The sequence below is a fragment of the Sorex araneus genome, chromosome 6 (genome assembly GCF_027595985.1).
Source record: "Sorex araneus isolate mSorAra2 chromosome 6, mSorAra2.pri, whole genome shotgun sequence".
Lineage (NCBI taxonomy): Eukaryota > Metazoa > Chordata > Mammalia > Eulipotyphla > Soricidae > Sorex > Sorex araneus.
The window spans coordinates 15432942-15460034 of record NC_073307.1 but is presented as its reverse complement, the minus strand read 5'-3'; the positions used below and the strand labels follow the sequence as shown (position 1 = coordinate 15460034).

Here is a 27093-nt window from a genome sequence, read left to right as displayed (position 1 = left end):
GAAAGTAGATAATGGACCAAACATGATGACCTCTCAGTGTCTGTGTTGCAAGCCATGATGCCCAAAAGTAGAGAGAGAGTATGGGGAATACTGTCTGCCATAGAGGCAGGGGGAGGGTAGGAAAGGGGGGGGTATACCAGGGATATTGGTGGTGGGGAATGTGCACTGGTAGAGGGATGGGTGTTTGATCACTGTGTGATTGTAACCCAAACATGAAAGCTTGTAACTATCTCACAGTGATTCAATAAAATTTAAAAAAAAAAAAAAGAAAGAAAATCATGGTGTGTTTTTGTTTGTTTGTTTGTTTGTTTGTTTTTGCTTTTTGGGTATACCCAGCGATGCTCAGGGGTTACTCCTGGCTTTGCACTCAGGAATTACTCCTGGCGGTGCTTGGGGGACCATATGGGATGCTGGGGATCGAACCCGGGTCGGCCGCGTGCAAGGCGAACGCCCTACCTGCTGTGCTATCACTCCGGCCCCATGGTGTTTTTTAATAAAAATCAATTTAAAAAAAAAAGAACGGTTCAGAGTCTAAGTGACAGGCGACCAAGTCGCAAGCTACCCACCCATGAGTTACTGCCACGCACATCTCCGGGAGCCCAGTCACCTACCTTTGATTCCTCGGTCCATTTTCATCAAACGCCTGATGATGGAATCACGGCTATCTCCTTGCCTGATGTCAATTCTGGTTGAGAAGTGACCGTTGGACGGCTGGGGGTTCACGAGGGACACGGACACGCCGGGCTGGAAGGCAGAGGAAAGGAGATGTGAGGGGGGCGGAATCTGCCAGGAGGGGTGTGCCAGGGACAGAGCCCGGCCTTGGCAGGGGAGGCGGGCACTCTGCCCTAAGCGGCGGCCTCGCCCGCCAGTGCTCCATTCCCAACGCCCAAAGAAAAGCGGCTTTAAAATTTGGTTTGATTTCATCCAAACCAGTGGATACTCAGACTCAGAGAAAGAAAAGCAGAGCTCATGTGCAGGACCAAATGCCAGGGTGAAAAGTGACTAGACGATCAGTATTAATGGCAGGTATTAACAACAGACATAGTGTTTCTACAGCTACTATCAATGACTGCATTTACTCTTCTGGCTTCCAGTGTTGGGGCCACACCTGGGGGTACTACGGGATGACTCCTGGCTCTGTACTCAGGGATCACTCCTAGTGGGGCCCAGGGGACCATTGGTGGGTGCCAGGGTTCAAATCCGGGTTGGCCACGTGCAAGGCAAGTGCCCTCCCCACTGTACTATGGCTCCAGCCCCTAATGGCTGAGTTTCTGTGTACCTGGCACTTCCCGGAGGACTGTGCCGGACAGTATTCTCGCACCCTTTGATCCCACGGGGTCTCCGCAGAGCCGCAGGAGCTGCAGTGCCACTCCGCAGCGCTCGGGAACCATGTGCAGGCACTGCTGAGCCTTTATCACAGTAAGTTGAGCATCACACATCCAATCTCCCCCTCAACACACATCTGTCCCTTTATCTTGATTTATCACCTCTCTGTCCCCTTTCCAAAACACCCCCCTCCCTCCTTCCTCTCTCTCCCTCCCTCCCTGTCTCTCTCCAAAAGAGAAAGAAAAGCAGGGTGCTTTACAAACCCTCACAACTGCACCCTGGGCATTATCAATGAGTTTTGTTTTTTTTTTTGAAGTGAGCAGATTTTATTTAGAAGTTATTTGAGGGAAGGAGGAAGGGATAAGAGGGAGAGAATAGTCAGAGTAATGCGCTCAAGAGAGAACATGGGCTTCTCCAAGGGTGGAGAGAGCTCTACACACGTCCTAGCACTGACACGAAAGCAAGGAAATACACATCTCAAGAGGGGAGATGCGGGCGACACCTGTGCTCGGGCACCGCATGTGCTCGGCCACGTGGGCACAAGCAGCACATGGGCTCAGGCAGCATATGCGCTATCAGTGAGTTTTTTGAAAACAAGTAAATACAATCTCCTATAATTGTGTGGCAAGTCTTTACCAGTGATAAAAATACAAGAAAAACAAGCAATTCCAGCATAACATATAAAATGCCCAATCTGGGGCTGAGACAGCACAGCAGGTAAGGCCCCAGGCACTGTAGGGCATGGGTTTGACCAAAAAAAAGCAAAAGCAAACAAACAAAAAAAACCCCTTTAATTTCTATTTCCACTATATTTTAATAAAAACAAAGACCTGAAATCATATTTTCCTTCATTTCTTTTTTCTTTAAGAGGGAACCTAGCCAGGGGTGCTCAGGGATTCTCTCGGGACCAGCCCTGGAGCAGCCAGGAGTGACCAGGAGGCTCAGAAGGCCCCGACCCAAAGGATCCCTAATTTCAGGGTCACACCTGGCAGTGCCCTCGGCATATTCCTGGCTCTGTGTCAGAAATCACTCCTGATTTGGGGGGCAGCCTTGGGGGGCAGTCTCCAGGATCAAACCTGGGTCAGGAGAACAGGCATTTTGTTATATTGTACTGAATGGTTTTGATTTTCTTACGTACATAGCTCAAAATCCTAAAGTAATCACCAAGTGGCTCTTACTAATTTATGCTCTCTGATCATTCTATTTGCCATTTCTTAAGGTTTTGTTGGAATAAGCAATATAAAGTAAGTATGTTACGTGCCTAAGGGGACAGGCTGGATGACAGGGAAACTGGGGACGTTGGTGGAGGGAAGGTCACACTGGTGGTGTGGACACTAAATGCCTGAAACAACTGTACAATGAACAACTCTGCAAATCATAGTATTTTTAATAAAAAATTAAAAAAAAAAAAACCTGGGTCTATCACATGCCAGGCAAGTGCCTGAACCCTGTACACTCTCTGGCCCCTATTTTCCATTTGTTTTTGTTTTGGGGCCATGCCCAGTGGTGCTCAGAGGTCGTTTCCGGTCTGTGGTAAGAGGTCACTCCTAACTGTCGTGGGGAACCACGTGGAATACCAGGGATCAAACCCAGGCCAGCGGCATGCAAGGCAAATGTCCTACCCCCTGTACTATTGCTCTATTTTTATTTTTAAATCTCACAAATAATATTGGATGCACTCAAAGAACAGTAGGAGAGTTGCCTCGGTCTAGCATGTTTCGAATAAGGTGGTGTGCAGTAAAACAACCACTCTGGGCCTCAGACACTACAGCGGGGAAGGAGCTGCCCCGCGTGTGGCTGACCCTCAACCCCAGAGACAGCGCCCGAAGAGCCCGGCCACCAGTGACCCTGCACACAGGCAGAGCCCTCAGCATCGCCCAAAATCCAAAAGAAAACATAAAATTAAACTGATCACTTAATTTCTCTAGGCCTCTCCTTCTTCTCTCTTTAAGATGATGGATTTAGGGGTCAGAGAGACAGAAAATGAGGCCAAGCAGTTGCCCTGCAAGCAGCCAACACCAGTTCAAACCTCCTGGTACCATATATGGTCCCCCAAGGCACAGCCAGGAACCACTCCCGGGCACAGAGCCAGGAATCGATTCTGAGATCAGGAAGGAAGGAGGGAAGGAGGGAAAGAGGAAAGGAGGGAGGGAAGGAGGGAAAGAAGGAAGGATGAAGTAAAAAGGGAATGACAGAAGGAGGGAGGGAAGGAAAGAAGGAAGGATGAAGTAAAAAGGGAATTACAGAAGGAGGGAGGGAGGGAAAGAAGGAAGGATGAAGTAAGGAGGGAATGACAGAAGGAGGGAAGGAAGGAAGGAAGGAAGGAAGGAAGGAAGGAAGGAAGGAAGGAAGGAAGGAAGGAAGGAAGGAAGGAAGGAAGGAAGGAAGGAAGGAAGGAAGAGAGGGAGGGAGGGAGGGAGGGAGGGAGGGAGGGAGGGAGGGAGGGAGAGATAAAGGAAGGAAACTTAAAAAAGAAAGAAAGGGACAAACCCCCACCAAAAAAAGGGGGGGGGAGGTTCCATGTAATGTATGCTAAAGTCTCTTGCAGCTCTAAAGCACAGTAAGAGTCCTTGAACCTACTTCCGTTCTGAAAACATGTAGTGGCTTTCCAGGACAGCAGTCTTCCCTGACTTTATCTTCTGCTTCAGAGGCAAACTTGACCTCTATGTGTTCAAGCTAAACAGAGGGGAAAAAATGAAAAAGTGATTAGTCTCACATAATATGACTGAAATTAATCACTGCCTCATCTCGCCAAAGAGTAAACTAGGTCTGCCACTTGACAAGAAATGGTCTGTGCCATTTTATTCTTTTCCATATGAACATTAAATTAAATCTGTAATCAATTTACGCAACACACATCTTAGATGTCTCAGACATCGCATATTCACATAGTCACGTTTGCCATTTCCTAAAATGAAATACGGCATCTACCCACTGGAGAAGAAAATGCAAATTAGTACAAAAGTCAGAAACTTATCATTTGAGAATAAAATTTTTTTCATTTAAACAAATGGAAAAACCCAGAAAGGGGCGAATTACATATGTCTCCAACATAATATGACCTAAATATTGAGGTGTCCACAGAGACCCAGTGAAAAGATTCAAAATGTTTTAACCTCTGACAATATATATGAACATTTTGAAGTACAGATTAAAAATGTCTACATTGAATGTATTAAATCACTAACTCAGTTATAATTACATTACGTAAACAATTTAGAAATCGCTTTCTCCTATTCCCATATTTCATAAAATATTCATATTCTTTTTTTGCTTTATTTTTTTTATTCATATTCTTATACCTGCATTAATTCTTAGTGTCTTCATTAGCATTAGAACTCTTGTTTGAGACCCCCCAACACAAATTTTCTACCGTAAATTACCTTTCCTTCTACCTAGGTTGTCTCGGAGAAAGAACTGTCAGACTGAACTTTCAGAATCCGAGGCTGAGCAAGGACGGGAGAGAGAACGGAGCGTCGGACTCAGAGACAGAAAAGCTGTGGGCAGCGTCGCAGTTCTCACTGTGGTAGCAGGTGTGTGGATATTTATGTCATTTGTTCTTTTTGATTTTGGTTTTGGAGCCACCCCAGGGGGTCCTGGGTCAGTGCGACCCCGGCCTCAATGATAGAGGTTGCCCCCACAGTGCTCAGAGGGAAGCGGGGCTGAAACACGTGGTGCTGAGGGTTGAACCTGAGGCCGCAGCCGCAAAGCCATCGCCTGCACTATTCTCCCCAGTCCTCAGCCCTCTTTGTACAGGACCACCGACAACGTATCTCGAATAAGGATTTCAACGGGCCCAATTCTAAGAATATGGGGTCAAAAGGGGGGACAGCAATTCAGAGTACTCTGTATTGATATCAGAGGTTCTGAAAGCATTTGATTATAAGATCATCCACTTTTTAACGCTGTCTCGAAGGTGGGGGGGGAGTATAATCGGAAAGATGCGGTTACTACTTTGCACACAGAGTAAATTGAAGGAAGAGGGAAGTTCACCTTACCTGCCTGCAATTTATTCTACAGCCAGCCCTTCCCTTTACTCCAAAGAAATCTTGATTGCTGTATTTTGGAAAGGCACTCAACTTTCTTAAAAAGTTCTATTATCGGGGCCAGGGTGATAGCGGTGCGTGCTCTGCCGAGATGCGACCCGAGTGGCCACATGTTTATTTGTGCGGCTGCTCTGCTGCTGATGACCACGATCCGGAGGCCAGCCAGACTACTTTTTGTACCAGCAACTGCTTCCACCAATGTCTCTAGACTGCGAACTAAGCCAGTCTGCCCCATGCTGCCCCAGGAAGGGAAATGATGCAATTTCTAACATAAATCTCACTGGACTTAACTATGAAAGCACTAAATTGCAGAAATCCTAAACCGCGAGGCCACAATAGCGGCTTCATATCTCTTCATTCTCAGCAATGGAAAACTATCAAATGCTTCTTTGTCAGCAGGGCTGTTTTTTTTTTTTTTGAGGGGAAACTAACAACAATAGTAATATTGTGTTGAAATATGGAATGTAATCAAGATAAAGAGAAAATGAAGTGAAATTTATCAGCTATGCAAAGCGGGGGTGGAGGGTGGGGGGGTGGGAGGTATACTGGGGGTTTTGGTGGTGGAATATGGGCACTGGTGAAGGGACGGGGGTTCGAGCAGTGTATAACTGAGATAAGCCTGGAAACTGTAACTTTCCACATGGTGATTTAATTAAAAATAATAATAATAATAATAAAATAAAAGTTCTATTATCAAACAAAAAACTAGGTTTCGTTTATTATATCTGTGACGCCTCTGCTCTATGTGTAATAGCCCCTTTTACCTCGAGGGAGTTGGTCAGGTAGACGATATTCTCCATAAGCACAGCCTGTTCGTCAAATTCTAGCTGTAAATCCAGAACCCGGGGTCCCATCTTCTCCAGATTTTCCTAATAGCCCAAATGGTTTGGAAAAACAAAAACACATTAAGAATATGAGGGGGGAAAAAAATCTATTTTCTCCAAAGCAAATCATTCTTCTCTCAATTGATAAAAATCTTCAAATTTGCACAGTCGGAGGAAAAGCGTGGCTACACGGTTTTATCTGTTTGCTTGTTAATGAAATTACTGGCTCAGGGTAATTATCATTTAAATCACGACAATATTAAGGCAGCACTGAAAAGACTGAAAGAACAAGGTTCTCAGGCTTATAAAATAAACATAGTTTTGTCATTTTTTATTTAGATGGACTTAATATGCAAACCCAAACAATCTGCTTTGACAAGGAATCAAACAAATGTGTGGCTTATTCAGATAACACGCTTTAACTTTCCGAGCTACAACTTTAGAAATATTTCAAAGAATTCATTGTAACGAAGCCAATACTTCCTATACATATTTCTGTAAATTTCAAAACAAAACTAGGCAAGCCTCCGTATGGTTGCTCATAGCTGGAGCCAGGGATCAAGCCCAGGCCATGGCTGGGTGTTCCAGCCCTTTGAGATATCCCCACGGTCCCCCCAAACACTAGGGGGTCCAAATCCAGTGGTGGCTGGGGTACACTGCCTAGGAAACCACAGGCCGAAGATGTGGCTCAGTGCTAGAGTTTCTTCCTCACTGGGCATGCGATCCCCAGAGCCACAAACAATGAAATGGTTTTTTCTCTTGTTTAGAACCAAACCCAGGAAAAGCTCGGGGGGCAATCATCTGAGATGCCAGGGGCTGAACCTGGGATAGCTCTGCGCAAGGCAAGTGCTCTACTCGCTGTACGATTGCTCTGACCCCCCGAAAAAATATTTTTCTTTTAAAAAGATACATTTTTTAATGTCATACTGTGTCAGTACTCAGATATAACCCAGTGACATACCAAAAAAGAACTGCTTAGGGGGCGAGAGATTTGCATGCATGAGGCCCAGCACCTCAAGGCCCCCTGCACCTAATGGCCCCCCAAGAATCAGATGCAACATCCTGAGCAGAGCCTGAGCACTGTCAAGTGTGGCCCCCAAAACAAAAGGAATAATTCTTTAGTCTTCATTTTCTTAAAAGTTAAGAAATATTCAATGTTCAAAATGCACCCTAGCAGGGCCAGAGTACTACAGTGGGTAGGATGCTTGCCTTGCATGCAACCGACCTGGGTTCGATCCCCAGTGCCAGGAATGGGCCCAAAATACAAAAAAATAAACAAACAAAGAAATATGCGACCTTCAAAATTCAAGTTCAGGGCCTGGAGCGACGGTCTAGCAGGTAGGGCATTTGTCTTGTTCACTCCCAAAATAGGTTCGATCCCCAGCATCCCATATGGTACCCAGAGCATGGCCAGAAGTAATTCCTGAGTTCAGAGCCAGGAGTAGCCCCTGAGCATTGCCGGGTGTAGCCCGAAAACAAAACCAAAAGGAAAACATAACAACTCCAGAACTGAATTCCACATGCTCTGTACTGATGGTCTGGAGTGTGCAGGCAGCGCTCGTCTGAAAGTGCCCACATGACCACAATCCTCACTGCCTCCACTTCCCTCCCAAGCTGCTTCTCTTCCCAGGAAAAAGCGCTAGCACGACACTTTCTTACTCCCGGATTTACTGAGCACCTTTCTACATTTCAAACCACTAATTTCGCATGGCAAATCACAGATACGACTGAAAAATTGGGGCCGGAGTGATAACACAGCAGGTCAGGCCTCTGCCTTCGGGCGGCCAGCCTGGACTCGATCTTCACAAACCATTGTGGTTCCCCAGAGCCCACCACAAGTGTGCACAGAGACAGGAGCAAGCCCTGAGCACCACTAGGTGTGGCCAAAATAACCAAAAAGAGAAAAAAAGGGAAAGAAAAATACAATACTGTTTCATCTAACATTAGTTGTTTGTTTTTGGGTCACACCCGGTGATGCACAGGGGTTACTCCTGGCTCTGCACTCAGGAATGACTCCTGGCGCTGCTCAGGGGACCATATGGGATGCTGGGGTTGAACCCGGGTTGGCCGAGTGTAAGGCAAATGCCCTACCCGCTGTGCTATTGCTCCAGCTCCAGCTGTTTTTTTTTTTTTATTTTGGCTTTGGCTTTTTGGGTCATTCCCAGGGATGCTCGGGGTCACTCTTGGCTCTGCACTCAGGGATCACTACTCCTGGCGGTGCTCAGGGGACCCTATGGGATGCTGGGGATCAAACCCAGGCCGGCCACGTGCAAGGCAAACACCCTCCCCACTGTACTATTGCACCAACCCCTAACATTAGTTTTTTAAAAAGCCAATTCTTGAATCAAAACAGTTCAAAAGAGTTTCACTGGATTCTGTTAAAGCAGACCATCAAAACCATCTCCACAATCAACAAGAGAATATTTTCTGGAACCCACACACTGACAATGGGCCTGGCATTTTGGCCAGTGGCATCAGTGGGTCAGGGAAGCACAGCACACATTCTAACTTGATTGGTGACTGCCACCAGGATTTTAAATTATTTCTAAAACTTCAAACACCATAGCACTCCGATAGTTGACTCTGGCCTGGGAGAATTAAAAGGCTATCCTAAAGAATACAATTTTCTTTAGTATAGGAAAAGCTAAGAGTTTTGATCTTCATCAAACATCTGTAGGATAAACATACGAGTATTAAAGTATCAAATGAACCACTAGGTGGTTCCCATAGGGTAGCACTGTAGCACTGTCATCCCGTTGTTCATCGATTTGCTTGATCAGTCACCAGTAACGTCTCCATTGTGAGACTTGTTACTGTTTTTGGCATATCGAATACACCACAGGGAGCTTGCTAGGCTCTACCGTGCAACGAGATACACTAGGTAGCTTGCCGGGCTCTCCGAGAGGGAAGGAGAAATTGAACCCGGGTGGGCTACATGCAAGGCAAACTCCCTACCTGCTGTGATATCACTCCAGTCCCATAGGGCAGGCTGTAATATATTCACATTAAGAAAATCTTTTTAACTGGGTCTACTACTTGAGCAGTTTTGTGTTAAATATTGCACTTACTCTTCAGACCGTTCCTAGAGGGAGGACTTGCTCATCTCATAGATGAGACAACTGTGACTCAGAGAGTTTAGACAATTTGTCAAAGCCTCATAACTAAAGGTGACAGACAGGATTTGGACCAGGATTTGTCTGACCCCAAAGCCTACGATCAGGAAACCATACGTGACATTGGGGATCGGACCCGGGGCAGCGCATGCCCTCCACAGTACATATCTTCACGCACTGACCACTCTGCAGGCATCCCCCTAAGCGGATAGCCCGTTTTCCAGAACCACTGGCCAAGAGTGGTTCTTTGGGTCTGCTAGGGTGGCTTTTTACGTTTTGGTTGTTTTTCTGGTTTGGGGGTATCCTTTGAGTTTCTCCATGGAGCTGTAAGTGATAGTTCTAGCAATTTCTTAGGGGAGTCTGGACCCAGTTTTCCCTTCCCTGTACTGTACTTTTCTTTCCCTTGTTTGGTTGGCTGCTGGCTGGTTCTGGGCCACGCCCGGCTGTTCTCGGGGCTCACCCACGGCTCACCTCTGGCAGGGCCCAAGGGGCCACGGGCAGTACGGGGGACAGAACCCAGGCTGGCTGCCGGCAAGGCAAGCTCCCTGCCCCCGGACTAGCCATCCGGCCCCATGGTTGGCTGATTAACCACGGGTCACAGCTTACCTTAATCATGGCAACAAATGGCATCACTTTCTTCATGTATTTCTTCAATTCTGGTAAATTGCCTAGTTCACTAGCAATGACTTTGTTATCAGGCAATTTTCCATTGTTGGTCTGAAAAAATTATAAAATAAAGAGTCAAGAGAAATGTGGAGAAAAACATTTGGAAAGAATATACATTTACACATACATACACATATGTTTCATATATGTTTCACATATATCAAGATAGCAGAGCTGCCTATAGGTCAGTTATAGAATGGCGGTGCCCAGAGATCCAGAGAACAGCAAGGAAAGACTATGCCGCCACTCCCGAGTGCCACGGCACGTGAAAGGTGCAAGGCAAGACAGAAGGCAGGGGCTGGAGGACAGCACAGCGGGTAGGGCGTTTGCCTTGCATGCAGCCAACCTGGGTTCGGTCACCAGCATCCCATAGGGTCCCCCAAGCACAGCCAGGAGTAATTCCTGAGTGCAGAGTCAGGAGAACCCCTGAGTATCGCTAAGTGTGGACCCCCCCACTAAAAAAGAGAAGGCTGACTACTATTCACTCTTTACATATTCAGGGTAAAGGAGAAAAGCAATTATTCAACTTTTCCACATCATAACAGCACCTCAGGGGTATTTGCATCAGATAGGAATGATAATACAGAGGGGAGGGCATTTGTCTTGCACGCAGCCAACCCAGGTTCGATCCCCGGCATCCCTTATAGTTCCCTGAGCACCACCAGGAGTAGTTCCTGAGTGCAGAGCCAGGAGTAACCCCTGAGCACCACCAGATGGCAAAAAGTCAAAAAATAAATAAATAAATAAAACTATTTCAAGGGGTCAGGGATGTAGCAGAGCAATAAAGTACTTGCCTTGTATGTGTGAGGCCCTGGATTAATCCCAGGCACCACGAAAGAATAGTAATAATAATAAATAACAATTTTTGTTATAATAATAACAATTTTTGAAGTATTTCATTCCATGAGTCATTACCCCCCCACCCCCACCATCATCACCAAAGGAGTAAGACAACGAGGACCAGGGAGAAGCTCGGAGGCCCCAAGGTCCACTCCCAGGTCTCACTGAGGCAGCCAGGCCCAGAGCACAGACCGGGAGTGTCTGTGCAACCTCTAAACTATCACACAAGCGTTGATTACGTCTATATTGGAATATACTTCCTTATGGCTACCACACACGGGGAAAGAATCCAGGGGTGGGGGAGGAGAGGTGAAAGAGAGAGAGAGGGAGAGACAGAGACAGAAACAGTTCAGCAGTAAGCCTTTGCTGGCCAATCCCCAGCACCACACACGGTCCCCAGAGGCTGCCGGAAGTGATTCCTAGGTGCAGAGCCAGGAGAACCACAGGATGTATCCCAGAAATCTCTCTCTCTCTCTCTCTCTCTCTCTCTCTCTCTCTCTCTCTCTCTCTCACACACACACACACACACACACACACACACACATACACACACACACACACACCCCACCCCCCCAAAGTCAAGCATGAGAAGGAATTGAAAAGAACAGTAGATTTCCTACGATACCCAGTAACCCATTCGCTCTGGAGTCTAATCTTCACTGATGTAGGGGAAACTCCTTTTCCCAGCAGGCCCCGCGTTGCTTTTAGTGTTGTGGGCCTTCAGGGGTGCGGTTTGTTTGCACGGACGTGGGGACGGAACCTGGGGAGGGCCTCAGCACAAGGAAGGCCAGTGCCCTGGATGGAGCCCCAGGGATCTGCTTTAATGGACGGAAGAGGACGGGGCGGGGGGCAAACAGACCACACTGAGGGCCGACGCAGGGGCCGGAGACAAAGGACCCACATCACACCATCACCAGGAGAACCCCTCAAGAGAGCACTGTGCGCCGAGACACCCTTGGACCCTGCACCGGCTCTCCCCAAAAGCGAAGAATAAATCAAAGAATAAATCTGGGGCCAGAGCAATGGCAGAGCGGGCAGGGCAGGGGCGTGGGTCTGATCCCCAGCACCCCACACGCGCCCCGCCAGGGGTAAGCAGTGAGCACTTGCTGGGTGAGACCCCAAACCATTCGTGATTATAAAGCAAGGCTGGCGATGGGTTCTCGAACTTTATATGGGGGAAACATGAGCACAATAATGTATAATTCATTTCAATTCTTAATGTAATTTTATTAGATCAATAAAGTCCAGATGACAAAATAAAAATAAAAATAAAGCAATGCTGGCAATAAGGGGGAGGTGGGGGTTTGAGGCCGAGGGCAGTCTGAGCTCCAGGGAGCTTGTCCCACCAGGCATGAAACCTGCTGAGCCCCCCACGGGCAAAGCACATGTCCAGACCCGAGGCCCTGTCTCCTCAGCTCCTGAGCTAGGATCCTGTGAGTTCTTTCAGATAAAGGGAGAACTTAAAAAGAAAATGATTATCCTAAATAACGACACAAGACAATGTTAACCCAAAACTACATAATATCTAGTTGGTGAAGGCTAAGCAAAAATAGAACTTCTAAAAGAACAGGAATGGCATATATATTTTTTTAATATCTGGGACATTACATGCTATATTTAGTTATTCTACTGTTTCCCCGAAAATGTTGATATGTGGAGAACTGGTCCACAGAACAGACATGACTGGGGCGGGAGCCCGGCGTCCCAGAGGGTCCCCTAAGCACCACTAGGAGTAGTAATTCCTGAGTGCAGAGCCAGGGGTAACCCCTGAGCATTGCCAGGTGTGACCGAAAGAGCAAAAAATAAATTAAAAATTTTAAAACCCTGCCATTCCCCGGGGTGAGGAGGGTGGGTGGAGGAGCGCGGGGGACGCTGGGGAAGGGAGGCTCTGGCAGAGGATGTGGCGTGCACGAAGCTTCCGTCAACAGTCCTGTCAATCTTGCTACCTCAATAAAAAATGGGAAGAAGGAAGGAGGGGAGGAGCAGGGAGAGAGAGAGAGAGAGAGAGAGAGAGAGAGAGAGAGAGAGAGAGCTAGTCTGAACATATAATCCACTGTGGCACGAATTTATCTGCCTACCCACCAGAATCATAAGCACCCACGATCCCACTGGCTACCTTTTCTAGTTCCATCACGCACGATCCGAAGAGGAAGTTACTATCCACAGGAAAAGGCTCGTGAGGAGGGGCTGGAGCACTAACAGTGCAGTGTAGGTAGGGCGTTTGCCCTGGATGCTGCCGACCCGGGTTCCATCCTGGCACCCCGTACAGTCCAGGACTGAGCCCTGGCACAGCCGGGAGTAGGCCCTTGCCAGATGTGACCAAATAAATAAATACACAAATGTTTTTTAAAGTTCGTATGTAAAGTTACTTGGGGGCAGAGTCTGTGGGGCAGGCACGAAGGTCACTTGGGCGACACCCGGTGATGCTACTCCCGGGACCTGCGGTGCCAGGGTGGAAGCCAGCCCCAGAGTGCAAAGCACGCGCCGCCGCCTGCTGAGCCATTTCAGCCAACCCTCACGGGCAAGCTAGTTCTGCGTCTGTCTTGGGGCCACATCCACTAATGCCCAGGGAGTCCTCTGGGCTCCAAGTTCCAGAGTGTGCCTGGCGGTGCTCTGGCATGCAAAGCACGTGCTCCAATGCTGCGGTATCAAAATTCTAAATTCTAAACCACCGGCCCTGGGATGGAGCAATAAGGCGTTTGCCTTGCACACGGCTGACCCAGGTTCGATTCCCTGCATCCCATATGGTCCCCCAAGCACTGAGAGGAGTAATTCCTGAGCATCACCGGGTATGACCCAAAAAGCAAAAAAATAAATAAAAACTAAATTAAAAAACCAGCCCTAAACTGTTTCAAACTCCTCAGCTGTCACTTTCTGCTTTGACCATCTCCTTCATTGTTCTCTTTTGTTATTTATTTTTTAATTTTATTTTTATACTTGTCACAATAATTCATTACATTTAATATTCAAACACCAGCCCCACCACAATCACTGTCCTCTTTTTGAAGGGCAAGTTAGTGACTAGAATCTTCTAGTAACTGTTCTAAATAACTTGAACCAAGGAGTCTACGCAACATAGTCTATTTCCATACTTTAAGTGTAAAAGGGGGCCGGAGCGATAGCACAGCGGGTAGGGCGTTTGCCTTGCATGCGGCCGACCCGGGTTCGATCCCCGGCATCCCATATGGTCCCCCAAGCACCGCCAGGAGTAATTCCTCAGTGCAAAGCCAGGAGTAACCCCTGAGCATCGCTGGGTGTGACCCAAAAAGCAAAAAAAAAAAAGTGTAAAAGGGAAAAGACAGGTGAACTTTTTTCTTCAAGAAAACCTAGAACTAAGCTGAAGTTTCCTTTACATATAATTAGCATATTTAATAGCTACCTGACAATCAAAAAAGAAAGAAAGAAAAACTGAGCTTCCCGTTTCTATGAGGAATTAATAATTTTTTTAATTATACAGGAGTCAAGCTTCACGTTTTTTTTCAAACATATTAAGGTATAATAGGTTAAGATTTCATGAATACCCAGTGTTTTAAGTCACAACAAATTTGAGAGGCAAACGCAGCTCTTCTGCTTCATAATTTTAACCACATGTATGAAAGCGTCCCACACACATAATTGCATGCAATCAGATTCTGTGTATAAAAGTTTCACAAGTGATAGAAAAAATAGCAGCTTCTCTCTCAGTGCCCACTTCAGGGCCACTAAGGAAAACAAGAGACGCGCCAAGCTCAGAAGTAACTCAAACAAAGCTGCCTACCTTTCTCCCCCCAGATACTGCCAACAATTCTTCTGAAAAAAAAAGGCACAGTGCAGGCCGCCTGGACAGTCCAGCACACGGCCAGCCCAGGTCCCATCTGGAGTAAGACCTGAGCACCACCGGGTATGGCCCAACCAAATAAATCAATCAACATGGAAAACACAAATTGGACAGGACACAACAACAGAGGAGTGAAGTCTCCTGAGAGCATCACCTCAAAGTGCTTCCGGAGCACTGACAGAGTGACATGCTGCCAGGACGGATAGTTCTTCGCCACGTAGATGGTGCAGTGGGAAGGCTTCTGGGGAGGCTGCTTGTCCGTCTTCTGTCGAGCAAAAGGCAAGGGGAAGACAGGTGACCACCTCGAGACACCCAAAATGGAAAGAGCTCTCCCTAAAGATACACCACCGCGCCTCTGCCTGTCTCTCTCTCTCTCTCTCTCTCTCTCTCTCTCTCTCTCTCTCTCCCTCCCTCCCTCCCTCCCTCCCTCCCTCCCCTCTCTCTCTCTCTCTCTCTCTCTCTCTCTCTCTCCCCCCCCCTCCTCATTTTGGGCATTATGGTTTGCAATAGACCAATAACTTTTAAGGATTGGCCTGTTCTGGTTTCTTTTAATTTTTGGTTGGCTTTTTTCCCCCCCTAATTTAGTCACCATACAATTGAAACATTTTTCGTGACTGGGTTTGCCACCCACTCTTGGTTGAACGCTTCCCTCCCCTCTAAGCCCCCAGCCTGCTCAAATGGCGTGTTTACTACTGAAGATGAGACCTCATGTTCTTTGTTCCCATCTCCATGGGCATTTGTTAGGAATGACCATTTTTTTTGAGAGATGGTGGCTTGGGCACACCTGACCGTGCTTGGGGCTTACTCCCAGCTCTGTGCTCAGGCATCACTCCTGGCTAAGTTCAGAGAGCCATCTGGGGTGCTGGGGTTCCAATCACAGGAAGGTAAGGGCCTTCCCCACTGTGCTACCTCTCTGAACCCAGGAATGACCTTCTTTTCAAAAAAAAAAAAAAAAAAAAACACATGACTTTACCTTCCCTTTGGCTGGCATCATATAGTTCTTGAGTCGCAGCCGAAGGTCATGAGCCACTTCCATGAGATATTGTGAGGAACGTATCAAGGCTTCATCCACGGGACCCGCCAACGGCCACGAAGCATTCATGACTGAGTCCGACTGACACACACAAAAAGGCCCGAGGAGATTAGACATCTACTTCATGACTCGGCGCTGAATTCCGCACCATGGCTGCCATCTGCAAGGGCCTGCTCCACGTCTGAACCTGACTACACATAACACACTTCCCACAGTCCCTCAGCTCATGTTCCCTAGAATTCAAGCTGTGAAGTCTGACTCTACATTCTTAATTAGCATCCATTTGAAGGGAGTATTAATACCCACACACATATGCTCACTTTCAAAGAAAATTATGTAATGCTAATTTGCTGAAATTGAATCATTATTATATAAATTATGCACACTCTCCATTTTTAGTCTATTAATACCTCCAGTATAGAAAGTATAGCTCCTCAGTATATACATCATGAGTACAGTCTGCACTGCTCCTGCACTAGAAAATACAAAAGAGACTGGCCAATAGGCTGGAAAGGAGTTATTAAACCAGCAAATCTGTTTATCTGCAAGCCTGGGAGAAATAATTGAATTTACCTTCACAGTAAGAATGCTAATAGAATACCCCTGAATATAGAGACCGATATATTCCAAGAACTTTATATAAAACCGGGACATTTATGCAAACACTTCTTTCTCTGTTCTTAAGCTGCTCAGTCATTATCTAGATCATTTTTGATATTTTCACCTTTTAAACAAACTGTGGGAAAAAACATATTAGCTCACATGTAAATGTACTTGTAACATTTCGTAACAAGAATTAAGTGGAACCCAATCGGTCACTCACTCTTCAAAGAAATACACTGTGTGGAGGCATAGACATAATGCATCTGTATATACAGGAACTGTCAGTTTAACCTACTGTAATAATTATAATGCTGATCCAGCATTATTCTTTTTGGGCCACACCCCAGTGATGCTCAGGGTTACTCCTGGCTCCATACTCAGGAATGAATCCTGGCGGTGCTCGGGGGACCACAGGCGGTGCTGGGCATCCAACCCAGGTGGGCAGCATGCAAGGCAAACGCCTACCAGACTGCACAGCCGCTCCAGCCCGTTTTGTGTTCTGGGCCACATGTGGCGGTGCTCAAGGCTTCCTCCTGGCTCTATGCTCAGGGGTCACTCCTGGTGGGGTTCGGGGGACTGCACGGGTGTGGGGGGATCGCCCTACTTGCTGAACTGTCACTCCAAACCAACAATTTCTTTTTTATTTTTAATTATTTTATTGAATCACTGTGAGACAGACCCTTACAAAGCTGTTCATAACTAGGGGCTGGAGCGATAGCACAGTGGGTAAGGCGTTTGCCTTGCACATGGCCGACCCGGGTTCGATCCCCAGCATCCCATATGGTCCCCTGAGCACCGCCAGGAGTAATTCCTGAGTGCAGAGCCAGGAGTAACCCCTGTGCATCGCCAGGTGTGACCCAAAAAGCAAAAAAAAAAAAAAAAACCCAAAGCTGTTCATAACTAGATTTCAGTCGTACAGTATTCCAACACCCATCCATCTACCAGTATCCATTTCCCAGCACCAGTGTCCCCAGGTTCCCTCTCATCACCCTCCGCCTCCATGGCAGGAGCCCAACAATCTCTTCACTGCTGACAGGTACCTTTCCCAAGAGCGCCCAGATGTGCTCACACAGATGGGGGCAGAACGGAGCCAAGAGCAGAGTCTGAACTTCAATGAACCGGAACACGAGGTCCCTGTGCATCCCTTCAATGGCCAGTTCCCGGTACTTATCTTTGGAGGCCTAGAAAATGCGAAACAAGTTATCATTTCTCTCCCCGTACCTCTTTAAAATAAAAATAAAGAGGGAAAGTGGGTTATCGCTTTCTAATGCATTTTTAAGTTGTGGATCTTTTAAAATGCCATAATGAATTTCGGCACAGCCTTTTTTTTTTTAAATGATTTTCAGAAAAACAAATTTAAAAAAAAAACATTTTTGTGACAGCCGTAAAAGTTGACAAATTTAAGCTATGGCCTATGGGCAAATGCTCTGAGCAGCATTCAGAAAAGGTACTTTCCAAACAAGGATATAAATACTACGCATTGGTATGCTCAGTACTTATCTTTATTTAAACTGTATCTCTGAAAAGCAAGTTACATAAATCCCAGTGTGATTTTATAAAACCGAGTAAAGAAACATTTTTCGAGGTGCTTGAACTGCCAAACTTGAGGAAATACTGACACCTTGTGGGAAACCAGAAAATGTTGTACGAGTTTTCAAATTAATGGCAGAAATTAATAATTCTGTATTTCTCACCAATTTAGGAATTTTCCTGGAAATGAATCCATTTTCCTAGAAGGCGTAGCTCATTTTTTGACTCCATCTCTTTGTTAGTGATTACAGTTCAGCCAGAAACAAAATGACTTTATTAAACGAACACAATGGGGAAAAGATCAAAGAAATCTGCTTAGTGGAGAATTTAAAACTTCCTTGTTTAAGACTCCTGGTCTTCACTTTAATTTTCATTTTCTGTGTGTTCGGGAGCCTCCCAGGCCGTGCTGGGCGCCAACCAGGGCTACACCTGGCGGTGTCGGGGAGGCCAAGTGGAGCCAGAGATCAAACCTGGGGCCCTGAGTGCGACAAGAATGTGAGCCAGGCCTTTGCACTACCTCAGCCTCTCAGCACCCACTTCAATGAGCTATCAGGGATGGGATACAGCTCTGCAGGAGATACTTGCCGAGAGAGAGAGAGAGAGAGAGAGAGAGAGAGAGAGAGAGAGAGAGAGAGAGAGAGAGAGAGAGAGGGGGAGGGAGGGAGGGAGGGAGGGAGAGAGAGAAAGAGAGAGAGAGAGAGGGAGGGAGGGAGGGAGGGAGGGAGGGAGAGAGAGAGAGAGAGAGGGAGGGATGGAGGGAGGGAGGGAGAGAGAGAAAGAGAGAGAAGGGAGGGAAGGGGGGAGGCGGGGGGGAGGAGAAGAATGCGTTTAACCATTACATGCTGTTATGTTAGAGCAGTAGAGGTGGAGAAAGGCAAAATACATCATTTCACACTGACTTATGTTCAAGCTACTGAAAGCATAGCCTACCTGAAATTCAAAAAACCCTGTTTTCAAAGCTTCTTTGAACATCATCTTTTCAAAGTTCTGATCTGTTTTTATAATTCCTGCATTCATTTCACTATTGAATGGGGAGGGGGAGGGGGAAAAAAAAAAGAGTTTAGAGTTTAAAAAAGCAAACACATATGGGTATAAAAACTGTTGCTACACCAGCAGACAGCAACATGGGAACGATTCCTGAAACGCGCAAAGCCGCCCCGCCACAAGCACTCCTTCCTGGTCCCTAGACCTGCCCGCTGCACGGCCCCGCCTTGCCTGCGGCCGACCCAAGGCATCACTGGCTGTGGCCCGAGTGCCTCATCCCCCTCACTGTCTGGCCCACGCGCCTCATCCCCCTCACTGTCTGGTCCACTGCCGTCCTGTCAGGCCTCACTCCTCCGGGGTGGCTCTGGAACTGCGTTGAGGGAATCTCTCTAGCCCGAAACGCAACACGCAAACAGCTCAAGGAAGTTTGTGGTCAGGTTTAACTGCATTTTAAACTACGGACGGGGCCAGAGAGATGGGACAGGGGGTGACGAAGGCACTGCCAAGCAAGTACCCTGGTTCGATCCCGGGTAGCACATGGTCCCCTGAGCACCGGGAGTGACCTGGACAGCCTGTTCCCTCCCCCCTCCCGCCCTCCTCACCCTTCACTTCACATTATGACACTCTTCTCCGCCTTTCTCTCTCGGCGAAAGAAAACATTTTTCTTTTTTTTTTTTTTTTTGGTTTTTGGGTCACACCTGGCGATGCACAGGGGTTACTCCTGGCTCTACACTCAGGAATTATCCCTGGCGGTGCTCAGGGGACCATATGGGATGCTGGGAATTGAACCTGGGTCGGCCACATGCAAGGAAAATGCCCTACCCGCTGTGCTATTGCTCCCAGCCCCAACATTTATTTTTCAAGAAGCCCCGCGCTCTTACAGCACGCCACCTCCTCCGAATTCCCTCTCTTCCAATTATACTTTTGGCTGGTTGGGAAAATGGTTTTCGCCCCAGCTAGCGGGCCATAAGAAACAAGTCTTACTCATTTTCTAACGCCAACGTCTAGGAGGGCTCCTGAGAGACACAGGATGACGGGAGTCTTTTAAAGGGGGAAACAGCAATTTCCCACTTGTCACTGACTTCTCTCCTCTGACCGTTCCACCCTATGCTAGTACAAGACGGCACGGTAACATGGTTTAGGAGGATGGGCTTCAAACACAAACGGGAGCAAATTCATATTCCAATTTGCAAGTGCTAGCAAATGAGGGATTTTATGAAATACTTAATTTCTCTAAGACTCAGCTTCTTTATCATATGGAGCCAAAGTTATAATACGGAGTCAAAGCTTTTCGGGGCACAGTGCCTGGAATAAACTTGAGAAGAACAGTAGCTATTACGACCATCTAACTTTTTCCAGGGGTGGGGAGAGGTTAACTTAAAAATGCACCAGACTCAGGAACTCGAAAGGGCCCGTGACTCGGGTTCCACAGATCACCTGGCAAAGACTCTGTCGTTGAAGGTGCTGGCGGGGCCGCTCCTCAGGCTGTCCCGGTTGGCGACCATCTCCTTCACCCACTCCACCCAGGTGTACAGGCGGAGGATGCCCGCGTCTGCCATGGCTTCCACGAAGTTGGCATCTTCAACCGTGTCACCGGCATCAGCCAGGGCCAGGCGCATTCCTGGAAGGAAAGGAGAAAAATTTGGATTCTGAAACATGGGTACGAACTGGGCCTGAGCCATAGTACAGCAGGGAGGGCGTTTGCCTTGCACGTGGCCGACCCGGGTTTAAACCCTGGCGCCCCATAGGGTCCCCTGAGCACCGCCAGGAGTAATTCCTGAGTGCAGAGCCAGGAGTAACCCCCAAGCATCACCAGGTGTATCCCTGCCCCCACCCTCAGCCCCCCCAAAAATACCCTCACAATGACTAAATACCAACCATGTGGCCTGTTACCTGCATAAGGAACAACCAAGGCCTTAAAGGACAAAATGACTCAATGGCAAAAATAACACACACCAAGAACGGGCCCGTGCTGTTAAGGCACTTCACCCCAGGACTCCAGAGGCGCCCAGCAGGCCCACAGGGTCCCGGGAGAACCACTAGGAGTGACCCTGGGGTAGCCCCTGAACACCAGCGGGAAGGGCCGAAAACAAATCAGAAATGCATTTCAACCACCTGTTCTGATTTGTACACTCAGCATCCGGGTGTGCGTCTTCCCAGGCCTGTTGGGTTAATGACACGAAAGTGACCCTTAATGAGGCACAGGAAGGAAATGAGAAACTGGGAAAAGAGATCCCTAGCAACATCTCGGCCTCATTTACAGGTGGCAAAATATTGTGTTTTAACGCATGAAAACATACACGGCAGCTATGCCCTGAAGGTATGTTCTTCTAAAGTTCCCAACCAACAAAATGTTGCTTCTCAGACTCGGGGACATACTCAGGCAACAAAACCCCATAGGCCGGGAGGGACCAGGACCTAGGTGTTAACTGCAGCCACTCCTGGGTCCCAAAGCACTGCCAGGTGGGGTCCTCGAGGCCCCGCACACTGCTAGTGGCGGCAGCACTGTATCACTAAGTCTGAGCACTGAAGGGGCCAGCATGGCTGACCGAGTATCGCGAGGAGAGGCCCGAGACCTCAAACATGGCTCGAAATGGACATGGCCCCCTCAACCACGACAACATGAACAAAAATACTTTTACTTTAAAAGTAAGAATGAGGGCTGGAGCAATAGCACAGCGGGTAGGACGTTTGCCTCGCACACAACCAAGCCGGGTTCGATTCCCAGCATCCCATATTGTCCCCCGAGCACCGCCAGGAGTAATTCCTGAGTGCAGAGCCAGGAGTAGCCCCTCTGCATCGCTGGGTGTGACCCAAAAGAGCAAAAAAAAAAGACGTTGCTCAGCTGTAGAGCACTGAGTTTCCTTGCACATGAAGCCATGGTCTCAATCCCTGGCATCGCAAAAGAGAAAGACAAAAGGGGCTGGAGTGATAGCACAGCGGGTAGGGTGTTTGCCTTGCAAGCGGCTGACCCGGGTTCGATTCCCAGCATCCCATATGGTCCCCCAGCACCGCCAGGAGTAATTCCTGAGTGCAGAGCCAGGAGTAACCCCTCTGCATCGCCGGGTGTGACCCAAAGAAGCAAACTAAATAAAGAAAATAAATAAAAATAAAAGCAGGAATGAGCCCTGAGCACAGAGCCAGGGGTAGCCCTGAGCACCCCTGGTTATGATCTCAACTTCCCCTATTTTTTAAAAAACAGAAAAATACCTTCTGCATTATTTCAAAAGAATTCGTTCAAGGAAGCTGGCAGAGCGAGAGAGCCAGCACAGGGGCTTGGGCCCTTGCCTTGCAGGCCGCGGATCCAAGCTCGATCCCTGGCAGCCCAAATGCTCCCCTGGAGCCATGAGTAAGCCCTGAGTACTGTCAAATGTGGCCCAAGGAAACAAACATTTTTTTAAAAAAAAGAGACTTCTGAGGGCCACGCAGACAGCCCAGAGGGGGGAGTACGGCCTGGCCCGCACAGGCCGCAATTCAGCCCCTCCCCAGCTCCACACAGCCGCCCCCAAAAAGCAGACTACATAAAGGCGGCGTGGTTGTCTTCTTCTCCTTTTCTTGGGCGGTACTGAGGGCTTACTCCTGGCATGGTGCTCGGGGGACCGGATGTCACACCGGGGCTAGAATCTGGGTCAGCTGCGTACCAGCAAGTGTCCGCCCATACTCTGAAGTTTTAAATAAATAAAGACTAATCATCTCCATGTGAATGTTTTCCTGAAGATCACCTCAGCAATGTTTCTGAGTGCCTGGGTCACACCCGGTGGTGCGAAGGCGCTGCTCCCCGCTCTGGGGTCCCTCCCGCCCATGCCTGGGCTCGGCGGGATGGAACTGGTGCTAAGGACGGAATCTGGGCCTCCTGCATGCAGGAGGGAGCCTGCCCACTGTGCTACCTTTCCCACCCTTTTATCTACTGGGTTTAATACAAAAATTTTTCCTTTCTTGTATTTTATCTATTGACATTTTTCACGTATTTTAAGTATGACATTGTCTATACCAAGGGCAAAATCGTGTTTTCAAATGTCGGTAAAAGAAAAAAAAGCAAAAAGCAGTTAAGATTCAAAAAGCAATTTTAAAGGACCTGTGGGGAAAATCATCACTTATGCAGTGTCACTGAAAAAACACACACTCACCATCGGCTGAAAACTTGTCAATAGCTTGAGTCAGAGTGAGAAAGTTGCCTGTAGATTTTGACATCTGGAACAGAGAGCGAAACAAAGGCATCAGAACACTATATATACCGGGGCTGGAGCAACAGTACAGCGGGTAGGGCGTGTGGCTTGCACACGGCTGACCTGGTTTGGTTTTTGTTTGGGGGCCGCTACCGGCAATGCTCAGGGGTTACTCCTGGCTCTGCACTCAGGAATTACTCCTGGTGGGGCCCAAAGGACCACAGGGGGTGCCAGGGATTGCACCTCGGTCAGACCCCTGCAAGGTAAGTCCCCTCCCCGCCATGCTATCGCTCCAGCCCGTATGCCTAAATGGAAGATTTTTTTTTTTTTTTTGCTTTTTGGGTCACACCCGGTGATGCACAGGGGTCATTCCTGGCTCTGCTCAGAGGACAATATGGGATGCTGGGAATCAAACCCGGGTCGGCCATGTGCAAGGCAAATGCCCTACCCGCTATGCTATCGCTCCAGCCCCTAAATGGAAGATTTTTAACAGCCAATTTGTGCTGTTACTCAAATATTTTAAATACATTTCAACACTCTGATTGTCATCTTTTACATTTCCTTTTTTTTTTTGCTTTTCGGGTCACACCTGGTGATGCTCAGGGGTTACTCCTGGCTCTGCACTCAGGAATTACTCCTGGTGGTGCTCGGGGGACCATGTGGGATGCTGGGAATTGAACCCGAGCCGGCCGTGTGCAAGGCAAATGCCCTACCTGCTGTGCTATCACTCCGGCCCCTGCTTTTTTGTTTCTTATTAAAAAAAAAAAAAAAAAGACAAAAAAAAAAACCCACTTCCTAAATCTGAGAAGCTTCCTTTGGAGAGTTTGTTTTGTTTTTTGTTTATGGGTCACACCCGGCTGTAGGACCCGGCAATGCACGGGGGTTACTCCTGGCTCTTCACTCAGGAATTACCCCTGGCGGTGCGCAGGGGACAATATGGGATGCTGGGATTCGAACCCGGGTCGGCCGCGGGCAAGGCAAACGTCCTACCGGCTGTGCTATTGCTCCAGCCCCCTCCTTCAGAGAGTTTGAAAGGCTCGAGGACCGCAAGGGAGACTCACCTTCTCGGAGTTGAGGAGAAGATGTCCGTTTGCTCTCACCGCTGTCGGCCACTTGTCACTGAGCGTTTAAAGATATTGAAAAACAGAAATAATAACACAGAGACACCTGACACTGGGAGGCGCAATAAACTGCTCCTAGATGCCACAAGGAAACAGCAGCCGCGACGAGCTGGGGGAATACGGGGAGACTGGAAGGGGGCTCTGAACTCTGGTGCTGGGGGGTCCCTTCCCGGGGTGCCGGGGGACGCGCGTGTGTCTGCACGCAAACCCTGGCTCCGCCCACTGATGTCGCTCTCCACCCAGATTCTTGACTGTTGCTTCTATTCCTGAACTGTTTGGATTTGGACATTCTGGCGGCTGCATCCCGGGAAACCCCAAGGGTGAGAGCAAGGCCTGGGCGGGCAGGCTGCCGGCGTCTGGCCCTGAGCTCGGGACGTCGGGAAGGGCCCCCCTCTGCAAACAGGATGCAACTACACATCTTTGTCAGAGAGCGAAGAGAAAATTACACGAGCTACTAAGAGATGAGAAGAGCCGCTGACACAAGCACTTATGGGAGTAAATAAAGCTTTTAAAAACTAGATACAATGGGGCTGGGGTGAGAGCACAGTGGGGAGGGCGTTTGCCTTGCATGCAGCTGACCCAGGTTTGAATCCCAGCATCCCATATGGTCCCCAGAGCACCACCAGGGGTAGTTCCTGAGTGCAGAGCCAGGAGAGACACCTGTGCATCTCCGGGTGTGACCCAAAAAAAAGAAAAAACCGAGATACAAGACAGGGTGGGCACCATTGTACAGCAGGGAGGGCTCTGGCCTTGCATGCAGCCGACCCGAGTTAAATCCCCAGCATCACATATGGTCCCCCAAGCATAATTCCTGAGAACCCCCAAAAGAAAACAAAAAAATTTTTTCTTCAGCATATATTCAGTGTAAGAACCCAGCACTGCCAGTGGTCACCCACAAAGCCAAGAGGAGAACCCAAGCACCTCTAGAGGTAGCCCAAACCTCACCTCACCCCCAAAGAACCCAGGAAAGATAAAGAATATAATTGGCAATTCTATATAAGCCCTCCACAGTTCACTGTTTCCTATCTGACACCCACAGCAATAATAAGTAACGCCCATCCCATCTGTTCCAGCACTCACCTCTGATCCGGCCACATGGCAACATGATTATACAGGTAATAGGAAAGATGGTTTGGGACAAGGTCCTTGCCGGAGACGCGAAGATCCACAGGATACCAGAACTCAAACTCCTGCCGTAACTGATCTAATTTTCCCTTCGGGATCTGTGTCTTAGGAAATGGAGCATTCTTAAAGAAAATATAATCCCAAACTTCCTTGGTCATTTGTTGTGGTCTGTATTAAAGATAAAACAAACAACCATGACAAAAAAGTTAGGCACCCTTTCTTTGAAAGAAATCCATATTTTGGGGCTAGAGCGATAGCACAGCGGGGAGGGCGTTTGCCTTACACACAGGGGACCCAGGTTTGATTCCCAGCATCCCATATGGTCCCCCAAGCACCGCCAGGAGTAATTTCTGAGTGTAGAGCCAGGAGTAATCCCTGAGCATCGCCGGGTGTGACCCAAGAAAGCAAAAAAAAGAAAAAAGAAATCCCTATTTTAATACCCATGAGTGTGGTTACAGTAACAAATGACAAAAATTAACTCCAAAGAACAACAAAAGTGAGAGATAGTGCCAGGATAACTAATGCCGTGGCTGTAGTCTTCCTGATACTGCATATGGTCCCCGGAGCACCACCAGGAGTGACCCCTGAGCACAGAGCCAGGACTAAGCCCTGAGCACTGCCAGGTAAGACCCAAACCCCTCCCCCACTAAAAAAAGAAGAAAAATTAAAACATGCTATAATTTTTTTTCTGTCCAGTAGCAAAAATGCATAATCATCATGACAAAAGTCTGCAAAATGAACTCTTACAAAAAACTAAATATGGGGGCTGGAGCAATAGCACAGCGGGTAGGGCATTTGCCTTGCATGTGGCCGACCCGGGTTCAATTCCCAGCATCCCATATGGTCCCCTGAGCACCGCCAGGAGTCATTCCTAATTGCAGAGCCAGGAGTAACCCCTGTGCATTGCTGGGTATGACCCAAAAAGAAAAAAAAACAAAAAAGAACTTTCCGTACATAAATCAAAGATCACAGAAAAATAGATAAATAAATGAAAAAATCACGTCTCAGGGCTGGGGAGACAGCACAGCGGATAAGGCGCTTGTCTTGTACATGGCCCATGGGGGTTTAGTCCCAGGCTCCAATATGGTCCCCAGAGCCTCGCCGGGAGTGATCCCCAAGCCCAGAGCCAGGTATGGCCCCAAAATGAAGAAAAAACAGAAGTGATCCCTAAGTCCAGAGCCAGGAGTAAACCCACCAGGTATGGCCCCAAAACAACGGGGGAAAATAAGACCTCATCTCCCGCTAAGGAACGCCACCGTGTGCCTTATTCCCCGGTTCCTTATCTGTTCACCAACCTGATGCCCAGGGGGGACTCGGCCTGTCCTCGCAAGTGACCCCCCTGCAACAAGTGTGCGACCGTGTAGAAGGCCATGTAGATGGTGGAGTCGGAGAGAGACTCGATCAGCCACTGCTCGTCCCACGGCAGACGGGTACCTGCACGAGGACAGGAGGTGAGCCCCAGCAGAGGCGGGCCGCGCTGACCCACTCCGCGTGTCCAGGGAATGTTCCGTAGCATTTATAAAGCTGCTCATTTAGGGGGCCACAGTGACAGTAACAGCGGGTAGGGGGCTTGCTTTGCACGTGGCTGACCCAGGTTTGATCCCCGGCACCCCCTAGGGTCCCCCGAGCCTGCCAGGAGTGATCCCTGAGTGTAAACCCAGAAGGAAGTGCTCATCATCACTGAATAAGGAGAAGAAGGAAAAAAAAGAAACTGGGGAAAGGGGCCAGAGCAATAGTACAGTGGGTAGGGCATTTGCCTTGCACTAGGCGGACCCAGGTTTGATCCCAGCATCCTATATGGCCCCCCGAGCCTGCCAGGAGTAATTCCCGAGTGTAGAGCCAGGAGTAACCCCCAACCTTGGCCAAGTATGAACCCAAAAAGTTAAAAAAAAAAAAAAG

General features: G+C 48.2%; 1 protein-coding gene across 2 annotated transcripts in view; it reads right to left on the bottom strand.

The window, feature by feature from the left end:
* LARS1 (leucyl-tRNA synthetase 1) overlaps positions 1-27093 on the bottom strand; it is a 68528-nt gene that overhangs the window by 7773 nt on the left and 33662 nt on the right. For both annotated transcript variants that reach the window (XM_055142990.1, XM_055142988.1), the window contains exons 19-31: positions 26490-26628; positions 25150-25362; positions 24010-24067; positions 22910-22973; positions 20220-20403; positions 18729-18819; positions 17309-17449; positions 15606-15746; positions 14787-14897; positions 9916-10026; positions 6137-6241; positions 3907-4002; positions 612-744 (exon numbers count right to left, since the gene is read on the bottom strand). In XM_055142990.1, the coding sequence (XP_054998965.1) occupies positions 612-744; positions 3907-4002; positions 6137-6241; positions 9916-10026; positions 14787-14897; positions 15606-15746; positions 17309-17449; positions 18729-18819; positions 20220-20403; positions 22910-22973; positions 24010-24067; positions 25150-25362; positions 26490-26628 (1587 nt within the window). The remainder of the gene's footprint in view (positions 1-611; positions 745-3906; positions 4003-6136; positions 6242-9915; positions 10027-14786; positions 14898-15605; positions 15747-17308; positions 17450-18728; positions 18820-20219; positions 20404-22909; positions 22974-24009; positions 24068-25149; positions 25363-26489; positions 26629-27093) is intronic.